Source organism: Megalobrama amblycephala, linkage group LG14, assembly GCF_018812025.1.
Source record: "Megalobrama amblycephala isolate DHTTF-2021 linkage group LG14, ASM1881202v1, whole genome shotgun sequence".
NCBI lineage: Eukaryota > Metazoa > Chordata > Actinopteri > Cypriniformes > Xenocyprididae > Megalobrama > Megalobrama amblycephala.
Genome location: NC_063057.1, coordinates 15,984,833 through 16,002,180, shown reverse-complemented (window position 1 = coordinate 16,002,180; position 17,348 = coordinate 15,984,833). Strand labels below are relative to the sequence as shown.

General features: G+C 40.6%; 1 protein-coding gene across 1 annotated transcript; it reads right to left on the bottom strand.

The window, feature by feature from the left end:
- Positions 1–6,949: 6,949 nt before the first annotated feature.
- Positions 6,950–17,058, bottom strand: LOC125246462 (plexin-C1-like). The gene is made up of 15 exons (XM_048157435.1): positions 15,001–17,058; positions 14,736–14,861; positions 13,578–13,712; positions 13,058–13,158; positions 12,833–12,944; positions 12,580–12,739; positions 10,628–10,739; positions 10,453–10,546; positions 9,835–9,873; positions 9,554–9,687; positions 9,222–9,401; positions 8,561–8,669; positions 8,140–8,298; positions 7,798–7,959; positions 6,950–7,639 (listed from the first exon to the last, which is right to left on the bottom strand). Exons 1-15 carry the CDS (start codon positions 15,898–15,900, stop codon positions 7,502–7,504), a joined length of 2,661 nt encoding a protein of 886 aa, XP_048013392.1. The 5' UTR covers positions 15,901–17,058; the 3' UTR covers positions 6,950–7,501.
- Positions 17,059–17,348: the final 290 nt, after the last annotated feature.

Sequence of the window (17,348 nt, the reverse complement as noted above, 5' to 3'; positions counted from 1 at the left end):
AACAACAAAAACAAAAACAGCCTAATAAAAGTCCCTGAGATACGGAACGAGTACTGCGTATGGGGAAAAGTCTCCCTTTTTCCCCGTCACTGAAGCCTTTTTCAATAACACAGTGTAACTGCACCGTCATTGGTTCACTCATGAGAAGTTGTTGAACCAATGACGGTGCGGCATAGCTGCACGGCCTATGGCGATAAAGCGCGCGAATATTCCCGCCGAAAGGGGCGGGGTTTAGGGCTATATAAGCCGGCGTTTCGCCATAGGATTTCAGACGACCCTGAAGCCGCAGCCTCTTGGCACGGCAAGTAACGCAGTACTCGTTCCGTATCTCAGGGAACCGAGGTTACGTTAGTAACCTTGTAGTACGTTACGTTAGTAGTACGTTACGTTAGGGGAACGAATTCAACCGCGCCGTGCCATGGCAGGGAACGACTGGACATGTTTGGGACGCCTAGTGGGGTCCACGAAACTAGTAAGAAGGCTGAAGCCGTTGAACCCTTAGTTACACTACAAGAGGAGATCACTCCTGAACTGGTTTGAGGCGGAGCTCGAAGAGGCCGCTGCATCACACCGAAAGGACCCGAGCTTGCAAAGTCGGAATGTCCAACTGGTAAAATCTGACAAAGGTGGACGGCGAGGACCAGCCGGCCGCCTCACAGATGTCTTTGATAGAAACTCCACTGGACCAGGCCCAAGAAGAGGCCATTCCTTTAGTGGAGTGAGCTCTAACTCCTATGGGGCATTCCAAGCCCATGGAGGAGTAACAAAGAGCTATGGCGTCGTCAATCCAAAGCGAGAGGCGTTGCTTTGAGACCGGAGACCCTTTAGTGCGGCCACCAAAGCAAACAAAGAGCTGATCCGATAGCCGAAAAGGCTGTGATCGCTCTACATAAGTTTTCAATGCCCTAACAGGGCAGAGCAACTCCAGCTCTTGCTCTTCTGACGAGACAGGGAGCGCAGAGAGGGAGATGACCTGTGCTCTGAACGGGGTCGAGAGCACCTTGGGGACGTAGCCATGCTTGGGTTTCAATACGACTTTAGAGTTGTTGGGCCCAAACTCAAGGCAAGCAGGGCTCACAGAGAGGGCCTGCAGATCGCCGACACGTTTTACCGATGCTAAAGCCAGTAGCAGAGCGGTCTTAAGCGTCAGGGGCCTGAGGTCAGCTGAGCACAGCGGCTCAAAGGGAGGACCTTTGAGAGCCCTAAGGACCATAGATAGGTCCCAGGTGGGAACAGTGAGGGGGCGAGGAGGATTCAATCGCCTAGCACCCCTCAAGAAACGCACCACTAGGCCGTTTCTCCCCACCGACTGGCCAGCGATAGGAGAGTGAAACGCTGCGATGGCTGCTACGTAAACTTTGAGCGTTGAAGGGGCTCGCCCTGAATTCAAACGCTCTTGGAGAAAGGACAGTATCAAAGATACGTCACACTCCGCTGGATCTATGTTGCGTGCAGAGCACCAGTCAACAAAGATCGACCATTTCTGGGCATAGAGACGTCTTGTAGACGGAGCTCTCGCCTGAGAGATGGTGTGATGTCCCCGGGGAGGTTAACCGGCTCCCGTCGAGGGACCATAAGTGCAGAGCCCAAAGTTCTGGCTGTGGGTGCCAAATTGTCCTGTTCGCCTGAGAGAGGAGGTCCCGTCTCAGAGGAATGGGCCACAGGGCTCTCGTGGAGAGCCTGAACAGCTCTGAGGACCAAACCTGGCTCCTCCAGAGCGGGGCCACCAGGAGGACTCTGTGCTTGTCTTCCCTGATTCGTCTGATAACCTGAGGAATCAGAGCGATCGGGGGAAACGCGTAAAGAAGGGTGCTGGGCCAATGGTGGGTCAGCGCGTCGTCCTTCTTCAAGAAACAAGTTGGGCAATGAGAATTGTCTTCTGAGGCGAGGGGTCTGCCTTCCCGAAGAATTCCCATATCCTGAGAACCGTCTGGGGGTGGAGCGTCCACTCGTCTGAGGGGACATTGCTCCGAGACAGCATGTCTGCTCCCAGATTGGTTTTTCCAGGAATGTGTGTCGCCCTGAGCGACAGAAACCTGGGTAGAGCTCATTCCAGAAGACGCTTCGCCAGCGTGCATAAGCGGCTGGACGAAAGACCTCCCTGGTGATTTATGTACGACACCACTGTCATGCTGTCCGATTGGACTAGGACGTGGCGTCCCGTCAGGTGAGCCTGAAAGAAGTGAAGGGCACGTATCACTGCCAGCATCTCGAGGCAGTTGATATGAAGATGGCTCTCCTCATGTGACCACGAGCCGAAGGCCGGTCTGCCCTCGCAAAGAGCGCCCCAACCCGAGTTGGATTGTCTGTCGAGAGCACCGTCCTTCGCGACGCCGCCTGAAGGGGTACGCCACGCTTGAACCACTCGGGGTTCAACCAGGGCTTCAGGGCTGATAGACAGGCCTGATTGACCTTGAGACAGAAGCGGCCATGCCGCCAGGCGTGGGGGGGGGCCCAAAACTTCAGCCAGTACTGCAGAGGCCGCATCCGAAGAAGGCCGAGCTGTAGAACTGGGGAGGCGGAAGCACCCCGCCGAAGCGTGGGGGTCTTCGGGCGAACTGGAGCGAGAAGCCCTGACTTACGATTCCTAGAACCCACTTCGACAGCCCGGGGATGGCCCGCCAAGCCTCGACCCGGGTGGCAAGAGGTTGAATGACATCGGCTGACGGCCCGCCTGAGGGGGGGCTGTACACCGAGGGGAGTGGAAGAGGAAATTTGCCCTGCGGTGAATCGCTCGGTGAAACCCTCTACCGCTGGCCCAAAGAGACCGGAAGGCGAGACAGGGGCGTCTAAAAAGGCCATCTTATCCGCGTCCTTGATCTCGGTCAAGTTGAGCCATAAGTGGCGCTCTAAAACCACCAGGCTGGCCATGGACCTTCCAATGGCCTGGGCTGTGGCCTTCGTGGCTCGCAGGGCTAGGTCAATGGCGCTGCGGAGGTCCCTGAAGGCGGGTGCATCAAAGCTGGACTCGTCCATTGAGCGGAGAAGCTTGGCTTGAAACACTTGGAAAATGGCCATGGTGTGGAGCGCCGAGGCAGCTTGGCCTGCGGAGGCGTAGGCTCGCGAAGCCAGGGTGGAGGTAGTTCTGCAGGGCTTTGAAGGAAGGGCCCTCTTTGTTTTCCAGCCCACAGCCGCGGGAGGACAGAGGTGAGCTGCCACTGCTTCATCCAGGGGCGGCAGGTGCTCGTAACCCTTTTCTTCAGCGCCGTCCACAGTCGTGAGGGCTGAACGGTGCATGGTGTGCAGGCGGCCAGAGTAGGGGGCGCACCATGACTTAGTCAGCTCCTCGTGTACCTCGGTGAAGAATGGGGCAGCACGTTGGCGAGGGGCCTGGCGTCTTCCCGGCAGGAACCACTCATCCAGGCGGCTCCGTGACGGCTCTTCCGGCGGAGCCCAATCCAGATCTAGCTCTTCCACAGCTTTCGAGAGAATGCGTAAGAGTTCGGCGTCCATGCCCGAGCCATGTTGAATGGGCTCCAGCGGAGGTGGGGGGGCGGGGTCGTCCGACTCGCCGGCCCAGCCTTCTGCTTCGGAAGCCGCGAGAGACATGGAGTCGTCTAGCGGCTCTTCATCCGATCCACCGAATGAGACGAGGTCACTTGCATCTGCTGAGGGACGCTGCTCAGGGTGGGAGAATCTGACGGGCGACTGCTCTCTGGTGCTCAACTCCGGGCGCTGGGTCGCTCTACCCCGCTGTCTCTTCCTCGCAGGCTCACGGCGGGAAGGGGACGGGAGGGCGCGAGCAGCGGGACTGCCTCCAGTTAAGAAAGCAACCCGCGAGCGCAGAGAGGCCAGACTCATGCACTCGCAGTGCGGGCATGAAGCGTCGGTGAGCGCGGCTTCCGCATGGGGCTTACCCAGGCATCCAACGCACTCATCGTGTCCATCGTTGTCCTGCAGAGGGGCTCTGCAGGTGTCACAGAAGTGACGCGGCATTTGAAACAACGCCGGCGGCGTGAAAACGGCGATTGGGGGGCTCTTTTAGAGCGGAGAGGGCCGCGGAAGCTCTTTTAGAGCGGACGAATCCGCTAGGAAAAATGCTCTTAGACCGGTATTGAACCGTGAGGAAAACGCTCTCAAAGGGGGCACCGGATGGCGGCAGGAGACGGCTGAGATGGCGGCCGGAACAGGAAGCAGGCGATGGGCGTCTAGAAGACGGCGCTCGGGGCAGCAGTCCACGAGGGCGCTGGCACTGTCGTCGTCCGGTGGCTCAGCTGGGTCCGCTGCGGGGCCTCTTCAACGGCGGCGAGAGCTGCTTCTTCCAGGCGGCGAGCTTCTTCGGCTTCAGCACGGAGATCAGCGAAGAGATGTGTAGTCGTCGCTGAAGGAGAAAGGACTGAAATCCTATGCCGAAATGCCGGCTTATATAGCACTAAACCCCGCCCCTTTCGGCGGGAATATTCGCGCGCTTTGTCGCCATAGGCCGCGCAGCTATGCCGCGCCGTCATTGGTTCAACAACTTCTCATGAGTGAACCAATGACGGTGCAGTTACACTGCGTTATTGAAAAAGGCTTCAGTGACGGGGAAAAAGGGAGACTTTTCCCCATACGCAGTACGAGTGAAGTATCGAAAGGGAACTTAGATTTAGAGCAGACTTCTAGTTTTTGTGTTATTCAATTTAATTATATGTATTTGGCAGCATATTTTATTCAAAGCAATTAATTAAATTGCTGAAAGAACATTGATCAGTTCATATTTTCTCTGGGAATCAATCAAACTCATTATGTTAGGCTTTCTAGTGCTATGCTCTACCGTTTGAGCAACAGAATGATTTTTGCCATTGTTCCTCCTCATTTTAAAGTTTTGATTGTTAGGCACTGATAAAATAGCACACAGCCAGTTTTGATGACCTATGTATTTTTGGTAAACCAGTCTGATATTTGCACACTTTTGAATGTGTTATTTAATGAAAATGGCACTACTATGAAATATTACAATTTTATGCACAGCCGCCAAAGAAGCATATTTGGTCAAAATATGGAATCTATATAAAACATGTGATGACACGTATCAAACAATTCAGATCTGTGTTTAGAAGACTTTTTAGTGTCGTTAAGATATTTAAAGTATATATTATGTTAGAGATATAGACATATATTATATTTTATTACAAACCCGATTCCAGAAAAGTTGGGACACTGTACAAATTGTGAATAAAAAAGCAATGCAAAAATTTACAAATCTCATAAACTTATATTTTATTCACAATAGAATATAGATAACATATCAAATGTTAAAAGTGAGACATTTTGAAATGTCATGCCAAATATTGTCTCATTTTGGATTTCATGAGAGCTACACATTCCAAAAAAGTTGGGACAGGCAGCAATAAGAGGCTGGAAAAGTTAAATGTATATGTAAGGAACAGCTGGAGGACCAATTTGCAACTTATTAGGTCAATTGGCAACATGATTGGGTATAAAAAGAGCCTCTCAGAGTGGCAGTGTCTCTCAGAAGTCAAGATGGGCAGAGCATCACCAATTCCCCTAATGCTGCGGCGAAAAATAGTGGAGCAATATCAGAAAGGAGTTTCTCAGATAAAAAGTGCAAAGAGTTTGAAGTTATCATCATCTATAGTGCATAATATCACCCAAAGATTCAGAGAATCTGGAACAATCTCTGTGCGTAAGGGTCAAGGCCGGAAAACCATACTGGATGCCCGTGATCTTCGGGCCCTTAGACGGCACTGCATCACATACAGGAATGCTACTGTAATGGAAATCACAACATGGGCTCAGGAATACTTCCAGAAAACATTGTCGGTGAACACAATCCACCGTGCCATTCGCCTTCTGATGCATACTCTCTCTCTCTCTTTTCTCTTCTTCTCGCTGCGAAAATGCCCGCTAACTCAAGGACAGTACTAATGCGGCTATCATTGTATTATTATCAATATCATCCTGATAACATTGTCCCAACATGCATTGCAGATAATACTTGAATACAGTTAACGCTTGAATGAGAATGTCATTGAGAGATTTCTCAGAAAAGCACTAGATCATCATGCCCCAAATCACAATAAATGACATAAATTAGATTAATGGCACAAGGTTTGGTGCTGCGTTGGTGTAACACAATTTACTCTTTTTAATAGTTGTGAAATAAGTGCTTGGTTTTGAAGCCTTGGAGTTCAAAAATTCACACAAGTAAACAACTATTGCTCTTTTTGTTACCTTATTCAGCTATATTTACAGTTTTCATGAGTTTGAATTGTTTTTAAAGAGGCTGTATAATCAAATTGAAAACTAATGTTAAGCTTTTTTTTATTATTTAATGTTTTTCTCTTTCAGGAGCAGATTTTATTTTGTTTTATTTTACTATTTTATATATTTATGTTTATTTATTATGTTATATATTTATTATTAACCTATTGTTAAATGCTTCAGGCTTCCTAGAAGATAATGTGCTATTGATCCTTCCACAAGCGAAAAACTCAAGAATACGGCTTGTCTTGTTGCTATAGCGATAACAGTCTCTCCATACCTTTATTTTTATCACTGTCTGATGGATTGTGTCTCAAAGCACGAGCTGTAATTGTTTGAGTGTGTATTTGTGGGCTCTGTCTATCATCAGTGCTCTAGTGATGCTTTTCTGCCAGAATAATTATGGTAAACTGAGTTCTTTGAAGCAGTTCTTCTTTACAGAGGTCATTTGCAGTGACTATTATCAGAATAATAAAGAAACTACGTCTAACATCAAATGAACCATATGGCATTGTTAGATTTAGAGTAAACATTGAGTTTTGGTGTTTTTCTCTGTTTCACCACTCATTTTGTGTTCTTTTATTATCACCTCTTAGTAGGAATCTTTCCATTAAGTTTTTGATTTATCTTGGCACACATTTCTGTATGTATTACTCATTATGCAGAAATAAAGTATATTTATATTGCAATTAATAGCTGAGATAAGTCATATAACCGTAGTAATAATCAGAAAAGGACATTGAAATTAGTATTTTAAAGTGTTTATTTGTAATTGTACTGTTTTGCAGTATACTGATTACATTTAATATTAAAATATAAGATTAATAATAAGAGAACAATGGAATTGTGTTGGTATACAATGAAAAAGATACACTCAAAGCATTCTTTCTACTACTAAATAATTGTACTACAGTACTAAATAGCAGACTTGTCCTTGAACTTTGAAATGACTGTTTTTATGGTGTATTATAATAAGTGACTATAAAGCGCCACCTGCTGTCTGGAGAACAGTTCCACAGTATGGATCTGATCAGGGCTGAGTTTCCCAAAAGCATCATAAGCCGAAGTTGATCATAAACACCATTGGTGGCAATTGTACTACGATCAACTTAGGCTTATGATGCTTTTGGGAAACACAGCCCAGATCAGAAGGGAGAGAAATGAGATAAGGATAACATTACTGTGGTCTCTGACTTATAAACAGGACTTTACCGCATAATTTTACTTATAAAGGCTGTATGTTTCTGTATTTGAATTGCAGTGGCCATTGAATAGGAAAAACAGTTTGGATGTTGGGTTACACCCGAAAAATTGATAACAATATGCAGAAGATAAGAATAAAGAATAAGCATATTAAAGAAAATACTATAGAAAAAAACACCAAATACTCTGGACGTTTTCTTGTCATGATTCTATAATAATCTCCAATGCTGATCTGAAATGACAATGACAGAAATGATCTACACATAAAATATTTCATGAAGTTGACATAAATTTATATTAAACTTAACAGGCAAGAGATTCTCCCCCGATAATCTATTAAGAGGCAATATTACAGTTACCATATGCAAGAAAATATCAAAACAGACTTACATTGAGCATGTCCACTGCTGTGACGGCTCCTGATTCTTCTTTAATCTTACAGATAATGGCTTTGGTCTCAATCCTCTCCAAAACACACTGATACTGCTGCTCTCCCTGATAACCCGTCACATTCACCTCACTCATACTTAAATTCAGTGCATCTGCCATTTTCTGAGAAAGAAAGGAAGTGGGATGATCTGAAGGTTGTAAGATTCACAAGCTGATGTGCAAAAACACTGACTGCTCACAAGATTATTTACTGACACCAGCCGGTCCCAGATAGTATAGGCACGCGTGCCAAAACATGCAGACTGTACATTGATCTTATACTCACTGTAATACTAAACTCACCTTAATGTTCACCTGTAGATCATTGGCCACCTGTACGGTGGAGAATGCAATGAATTCTGGACCATGGTCGTAGGACAAACGCTCACAGTCCACAGTGGAGTTTCCAACATTCAACTTGAAACTACTGACATATTCATAAGGTGAGTGAAACCACACATCCTGAGAAAGAGAGACAATTAAAATATGACTAAATGAAAGCTACAAGTAAGCTGTGAATACTATAAATAATGTTTAACAATTATACTAGCAGTAAATTAAGGAAACAACCTGACAAAATTAGGACTCATGCACTACAAGTGTGAATATGGGCTTTTTGACTATTGAACTCCATATGTCAGATGCTGTAAGCTGCTAGACTGGATGCTTTTTTAGGGTTTTAAGCTCACTTTTAGCCGAATGCAAGCATAATCACATGTCTTACCCCTGAAGTTGGGTTGTATTGTGTTTGGAGTCGTCGATCATAATTATCGAAAATAACTGATTCCACAAATTCCATATTGCTCCCTTGAACATGAATCTTCCTTCCGCTTCTGAATGAAGAGATAATTAAAACAATTTAATCAAAAGCAACCTTCAGATTCAGGGAAGGGGAACACAGAATAATATAAAATAATACTACATATAATAAAAATACATTACACAGTACAAACATATATATTAATAATACACAGTAATATAAAAAATAAAATAATATATCATACTAAAAATGTATTTTTAAAGAAATGTTTCTATGATGGATATTGGATAGAAAATATCAGAATAACTAAAATAATTATAATCGGTGGTGGAAATGGCTGAGATTCACTGGGGACCCTAGTTAGGACTTATTTTATATTTTTAAACCATAGATGCAGGAAATCCAATTATGTTTATGTATGAAATTTGCACAGTGTTTGGAGGCTATTATGTGGAAAAAAGAGAGAAATTTTCTACATTTTGAACTGGAACTCTGATTCACTTCCTGTATTTAATCCTGATTATAATAAAATTAACTGAAGTCAATAAAAAGTCCGCACATTAATAGAACAACAAACACACATGTGTGTGGAAGCTGATCTGCCAGTGGTCTGAAATACTCTTACCTCCACCAGCTGACTGTGGGCTGTATTCCTGTGCAGCTGGGCTGGGAACTGTAGGTGATGATGCTGTTACCATGACAACGGTTGTCAAAAGTAACAACACACACTTTCACTGTTCCTTTAGTTCCGCTGGGAGGAATGTGGAACCTTAAAGTGTCACTGGAGCGATCAAATACTGGATATCTGAAGAGAAACATTCATGCACAGGTATACAGTATCATTTATCTGAATCTACACATATTCATAATTCAACTAAAACACACACACACACACACACACACACACACACACACACACACACACACACACACACACACACACACACACAGTCTCACTCTTTAGGAATACAGTCCAGATCCCCTTGAATACGGATTTTAGTGACAGATTCCAGGTTCTTTCCTCTTAGTAAAACGTTGTTTCTGCCATGGAAGGAAACTTTGTTGGGCTCCAGAGAGAAAATCTCTGGCTCCTACAGGACACAAATGGAGGGCTTATTGAAACATCATACACTCTATATGATACAACACAGTATGTAAGTGATTGAACATTTTGTTATGAGATTCAACAAAGTATATTAAAGGACATTATAAAACAAAATCCTCAGTATGGCACTTACTTTGTAGTCAATCTCAGAGAGTAGATCTTTACATTCATCCTAAAGAGTAGAAAAAGAGAGAGAACTCTGAGCACTTAGTTTACTTCCTGACTTTGCTTCAGTCCACACAATGATATTTCAGCTATTAACAATAAATTAAGTGCAAATAGTCTGCCTTGTTGGAAGAGGCCATTTACACTAACTCCTGCCACCAGACAAAATTACAGAAGAAATTCTGCTGATAACAAAAGTAGTGGCGCTTTTTTCTGAGCTCATTCTTCTCCCGTTTCCTATCACATTTCAGCTCAGAGAGGCATTTATTATAAATAAAAATTAAGAAAATATTCAAAAAGTGTTTTTATTACATACTGTTTCATAGTATACTACAATACACTGAGGTGCAAATAATAATTATAATAATATATAATATAATAGTATAATATTATAATAGTATAATAATTAAATAAGTATAATTATTATATAACTACTGTTTACACTTAATGCAAAGAAAATACTGCTATTTTTACTTAGTGCAAGAAGTCCTGCCATAAATTACTCATCTTGACTCTTTATGAAGAGATTATATATTATATCAATAAGCAAATACTGCATTGACTTGTAGGTTAAACATTGTCTCACCTCTATGAGTAACTGCGGTCCAGGTCCATATATCCAATCACAACGCTGTGAGGAAGAGGACCACTGACACCCAGATGAGATACACTGCACACACCTACATTTATTTAATGGTACAATGTGACTGAAATTATGGCATTTTTAATGAAGAATCTCTTATAGGCTGTGCAGTTCTTACTGTGTATATAAAGGACTTGGTGAATTATCTGTGACACTCAAGCAGTTCCTCAGCGTCAGTGTCTCTGTGATCCTCTGATCCTCAACATCAACTATAGCTGATACATTTAAATCTAAATGGATTACAAAAATAATCAGAATGAGATTTTAAAAATGTTTATTTTGGCTTTCTGGATATAGATAGTCATTATCACAAAAAAACAAAACAAAACAAAAAAACATAGAAAGTTTGATCAGGACTTCTCATGTTGATATTTACTGTATGCTGTTGCTAAATATTTTTATCCAAAAGTGATTTACTTTCATGCAAGATGTATTATATTTTATTAGCTCAGATTTGTCTCATTTGTTTTGCTTGTAATATTGCGGGTTCAGAGGTGTCATTTGGCTTACTACCATGGTTACGGTTGATGATAAAGTGAGAGGAAATAACTTGTGGAAATAAGACGAGTAGTTATCTGTAGCTCATGTGCGGGTGCTCTGTGGTCACAATTTAGACAGAACTTCATTTCCTCCCTACAACTGAACAGACACGAAAACACACATATGACTGAATAAATGTTACAATCCATCAGTTGAAATGAGAAAAACATACAGATTATAGGGAAAATACATACTACAATAAAACGAAAAATATATATATTGTGAATTACTGTATCAGTAGTAGAGGCAATTTCGGAAAACAGCACATTTTATGTATATTGTCATCATAGGCTATGTATTGCTGACTTCTGAGTCTGATGTTGTTTATATACACTTTCTTGATCTGTTATTTAGCAGTCCCTTGTGCTAATTGTCTTTTATCCACCTTATTTTAATCTATGAGCAGAAATGATTTTTAACTTTGAATGTGCGAGGCTGGTGTCACACTTGAACAAAAACAGTCCGTTATGCTGCTTCATATTGCAAACTGGTATTTGTTATATTATTTTATTTTATTATTGTAATCATATACACATTGGTTTGTTGCACAAATATTTTTTTACCATTTATTGAACTTTGTTGCTCTTCTAGTAACCTATAGCAGCTAATTGGAAATCTCTCTTAATCACAGAAAACAGCTTAATTCCTCATTCCTCATCTGTCATCATTTACTCATCCTCAAGATGTTCCAAACCTGTATAAATTTCTTTCTTCTGCTGAACAAAAAAGAAGATATTTTGAAGAATATGGATAACCAAACAGTTGATAGACCCCACTGACTTCCATACTGTATATGAAAAAATAAATAAATAAATAAATAAAATACTGTGAAAGTCAGTGTGGCCCATTAAACTGTTTGGTTTCAGCAGAAGAAAGAAATTCATACAGGTTTGGAACAACTTGAGGGTGAGTAAATGATGACAGAATTTTTGCATGAACTCTCCCTTAAAGTATACATAATGTCATAATTACTTCTATTGCAGGGGTTTTCAGCTCTGGCTCTCAATGGCCACTTTCCTGCAGAGTTTAGATCCAACCTTGATCAAACTCAACTGTGGCTTTCCAATCAAGATCTTGATTGGCTTGTTCAGGTGTGTTTGATTAGAGATGGAGGAAACTGCAGGAAATTGGACATCGAGGGCCAGAGTTGGGAACCCCTGTTCTATTGTCTGAAAAATGCTAAACTAAAATTATATGTCATTTCTATTGAAACTTGTATGTCATGTATTTAAATATAATTGTGATTACACATTTGTAATGATGAAGATGCAGCATATTTATGTATTGAATGACAAACTACAGTTCAAATTTAATGAAGTACTTGACTTATTAAAACAATGATTTAAAATGTACTTTAAAGTAAAATATTTTATTTGACATCATTACAAAGTGCACTTTTTAAGTGTACTTAAGTGTGACAAGAGTTTAGTCATGGAAGTGTTCTCTACATATTATCTGCAAGTACAGTTTAAAAAAAAAATACTTTTAAAATATGAAGTACACTACAAGGTGCGCTGACAGAGAACCAACCTCCAGTATATAGTTGCTGGTCAGAAAAACTACAGGAGCAGTTTGGGAAAACTGCAGTCAGATCAGACCCGTCACACAGATTCACACTTCCTGTGGTGAAGGAACATGAGAAGACGGGATTTCCTGTGCTCTCCAGACTCAAGGCGAGATGTAGAGTAATCTGTGAAGAGAGGGTATTGATATGTCAATAGTAATGGCTAATATGCTGTCAAAGCAATGAAAATACTTATATTTCAGTCAAATATAATAACACCTTTCTGGAAGATTTGTCAGCCCAAGCCTGAAAAGAAACCAGAGGTTTCTGAAGAGAGTCTTTTGGGGTGGACATCCATGAAGATTGTGAACATTCATCTTGGGTGGAGCATCTAGACAAACAGAAATATGCCAGGTTGCATCATGTTGACCATGTTACTGATGTTTTGTAAGTAGTTAGCATATAAAATACTTTATAAGTGTCTGCAACAGATATGAATCTGACCTCTGTGTTTTCACACACCAGCCGCAGAGAGGATCCAGAGCAGCTCTGCAGTCTTTCAGAGAGCTGAACTTAGTACACTGAACCACAGACACTCTTCTGAGCTACATCAGAAACATGAGCAGAAAGCAAGAAAACATCCACTATTGCTTTCCCATGACATTTAAAAAACAAACAAACAAAAAAACAGGCTGATTACAGCAGTCAGAAGAAATAAAGATGTCAAACATACAGTCATTCCCTCATCAGCTCTAGTAAAACCCATTGCATCAGCGTTACAGTGATCTTGTCATTTAATGTCAGGATAATATAATGTATTGTGATATAAATGTACATTACATTTGAAAAAACAAATATTAAAAAATGATTTTATTTACAATGTTAATGTGTAAATGCATCATGTGAAAAGGGGCCATGGTCTATGTGCTTCACAAATTTTTTCAAGCATAAAGAAACAACAGATTAAAAAAAAAAAGTTGAGTAGCCAACCACTTTTTATTAACTGTACAGTTTTAAACCTCACCTGTTTCCTCAGAGCGATGTAAATATGTTTGAAATCTACTGGATCAAAGTGCATTCTGGGAAACACTGCTCGTTCATCATCAGATTTGTACAGCACTATTGGACAGGCTGATGCGAATTTCTCATCCAACATAAGCTAAAAATACAAAAAGCATCATTATCCAAACTTTATCCAAATCAAATCATTATATGATTGTTGTGCTTTATTCATGTAATTTATTCATGTCACTGGTCATTGCTAAGATATCAAGTACCTATCACCATATTATTATTCTCAGATTCCACAAAAGTGCTCAAGTTTCTCAGAAAAGCAGAAACCAAGTTAGGGAAAATATATTGACATAAAGACGCAAAAAGAGAGTCAGGGTGAAAATATGAGCAATTATGATTCACATCTAATCTAAACCATCTACAATGATCTGCTCTTTAAGAGGTTTGTGAATATATTATTATTGCTTTTACTGCATTTATTTATCCATGTTTCTATGTTTGGTTCTATGTAAATTATTTTATTTAAGTAATCATTTTTAATTTTACACACAGATACCTAATTTTCATTGATGTTCAACTTATTTCAGTTTTGCACATTGTTTTGTTTACATTGATTTTATTGCAACTAAAGGTTTATTATATGGGTAGCTGGCATGAAAATTTAAAGCACTGTTTATCTAATTATATAATAAAATAATTTGATTTATGATGTCATATTAATCACACATTATTTTACCTAATAATTCAGTTGTCACATTACTGTTAGATACACTGCGTAAATCTGAAAATTTATTAAAATTTAAAAACTTGCGTTAATAGAGGCCAGTCAACTATACATTTTCAGACATTTTAACCTAAAAACTTATTGTTAAAAACAGTTGTCCCTGTTTCTCGATATGTGTGCTTATTTTTCCCCAAAATGCATAAATGTACATTTAAGTGCTTTTTCTTAAAATGAAACCACTACTTGTGTTTGCAGTAGTTATGGGCCTATCATTTTAATGTTATGACAATTTTTACACCTATGTCCATGACCATGGAAATTAAGGCCTCACAAAACCCACAGGCCAGGATTACAATAACAATTTTTACAATACTTACTTTAATATTTTCTAACTAGAGAAGAGAGCATTTAAGAAACTAGTGAAAAATAAGATACAAGGCAAACCTTTATCAGTTGTCCATCACTGGTTCCTATGAACATCACAATCCAGGATCCTTTTCTAACTGCTGCCACTGATGACATTGAGCTGTACTTGAACACCACAGAGAGCGGCTGAAGTGCTCTACCATTCTGAAACACAAAAATAAAATTATTATGACTTGAGTGAATAGTGAAATTAAGTTTTTTCATGCAACAGATATTATATTGTAGGCTAAATGTAATCATAAAAAAGCATGTATATTGAAAACATGTATGCTGATTACCCCACCTCAAAACCACAAATCTTTTCACCAACAGTGCAGAAACCCTTCACTCTTCCTCGAACTGTACTGATGTCGTACAGAGCCAGCGCGGTGTTCTCCGGATCCGTCTGATTTTGCACACTGAACACACCTGCCCAAATAACGCCGTTCACTGAGGGAATAACGGTGGAGGCGACGAGCTCTGGACGAGCTTTATCATTGCAGCACTGGATCGTTGCAGCCTGTAGGGATTTGAAGATTTCTGTCTTTTTATTTTTAGAGCTATTCATCCACAGGACGTGCACTTTACTCTCCGAGTCAATCTTTGCGTTGAGAAACAAGTACGACTCTGAGGGCGAAACTCTCTGGAATCCGTCAACAAACTCCACATCGCTCGCGGTGCTCTGAATGGAGGGATGCATTCCTTCTTCTATGTTGTTGAAAATTCCCCGAAACTGAGACTGTAAAGTGTTCCACAAGTTAACAACAGGATACGGAGATTTTCCATCATCGTCCTTTTTCCCAACCAAAAGGTACCTGCTGGTACTCGGACCTGCAATGAACGCAACAGATTTCTTATTCTGTCTCGGTCCTACTGATATTCCACTTTCATAGTAAATGCTCTTTGTAATGTCACTGAGGTCAAGAACTTCACAGTATCCATCTCTAAAGGTCCCACAGGTTATCAGGGTGTCGTTGTCATCAAAAGGCACCAGAATGTTGACTGTGTTTTGATCAGTGTTAGTGATGTCCTTCTTCTTCTCCTCAGAAAGATCGAGTCTCATCTGATGTAGTCGATGGTCAGTAAGAACGAACAACTTACTTTTACCAACTGCAAAGTCCTTGATGTCTCCATCAAAGTTCACCACATCACCACAAATGCAATGTTTCAAAAGTACAAGTATTCCAAGTAAGTATCCTCTCATCTTAAATATCTGAATGAGTTGGACAGGCCTACTATAGTGAGATCTTGTCACAGCGATCAACTGCTCTCAGATGCGTCTACGGGTGAAGTGAGTGGAAGTGAAAGCAGTTCTGTGCCTGTGAGATGAGGGCGGGGGTCTAAGTACTACAGAGAAATTGTAACTTGTTCATATTAACCATCCAAAAAGTTACTTGAGTGAAACGTTTTAGAAATGATCTGATGACATCAAGAGGAAGGGGTTTTTACAAAATAAGATTTTTTCCCCCACGCAGACTGTAAAACAACTTGTTTAATAATAATATTTGTAGTACTCCTCACTATGTAAGGCTCTGAAATAAATATGAATGAAATATCGTACCAGACACAAACATTAGTACTTCACAGAAATGTATGCATAGGCCGGCCTACATTTACAGTATTTGCAGAAAGAAAGTAGGCTATATAGTAATTTCAGTTCTGGGACATAATACAACTTGTAGTACAACACACCCTGGAATAATAATGATGATAACAACAAAAACAAAAACAGCCTAATAAAAATATAGCGAGACCAGTCCCTCCAATCCATACCTTTATTTTTGTACAATCAAATAAACTTAGATTTAGAGCAGACTTCTAGTTTTTGTGTTATTCAATTTAATTATATGTATTTGGCAGCATATTTTATTCAAAGCAATTAATTAAATTGCTGAAAGAACATTGATCAGTTCATATTTTCTCTGGGAATCAATCAAACTCATTATTTTAGGGTTTCTAGTGCTATGCTCTACCGTTTGAGCAACAGAATGATTTTTGCCATTGTTCCTCCTCACTTTAAAGTTTTGATTGTTAGGCACTGATATAATAGCACACAGCCGGTTTTGATGTATAGACCTATGTATTTTTGCTAAACCAGTCTGATATTTGCACACTTTTGAATGTGTTATTTAATGAAAATGGCACTACTATGAAATATTACAATTTTATGCACAGCCGCCAAAGAAGCATATTTGGTCAAAATATGGAATCTATATAAAACATGTGATGACACGTATCAAACAATTCAGATCTGTGTTTAGAAGACTTTTAGTGTTGTTAAGATATTTTTAAGTATATATTATGTTAGAGATATAGACATATATTATATTTTATTACAAACCCGATTCCAGAAAAGTTGGGACACTGTACAAATTGTGAATAAAAAAGCAATGCAAAAATTTACAAATCTCATAAACTTATATTTTATTCACAATAGAATATAGATAACATATCAAATGTTAAAAGTGAGACATTTTGAAATGTCATGCCAAATATTGTCTCATTTTGGATTTCATAAGAGCTACACATTCCAAAAAAGTTGGGACAGGTAGCAATAAGAGGCTGGAAAAGTTAAATGTACATGTAAGGAACAGCTGGAGGACCAATTTGCAACTTATTAGGTCAATTGGCAACATGATTGGGTATAAAAAG

What these genes read in the sequence shown, in the direction of transcription:
- LOC125246462 (XM_048157435.1), bottom strand. Translation starts at nt 15,900, where the DNA reads ATGAGAGGATACTTACTTGGAATACTTGTACTTTTGAAACATTGCATT. An exon ending in ACATCGCTCTGAGGAAACAG is followed by an intron (nt 13,159 to 13,577) that starts GTGAGGTTTAAA and finishes TTTCTGATGTAG; the next exon opens with CTCAGAAGAGTGTCTGTGGT. An exon ending in AATACAACCCAACTTCAGGG is followed by an intron (nt 8,299 to 8,560) that starts GTAAGACATGTG and finishes TCTCTTTCTCAG; the next exon opens with GATGTGTGGTTTCACTCACC.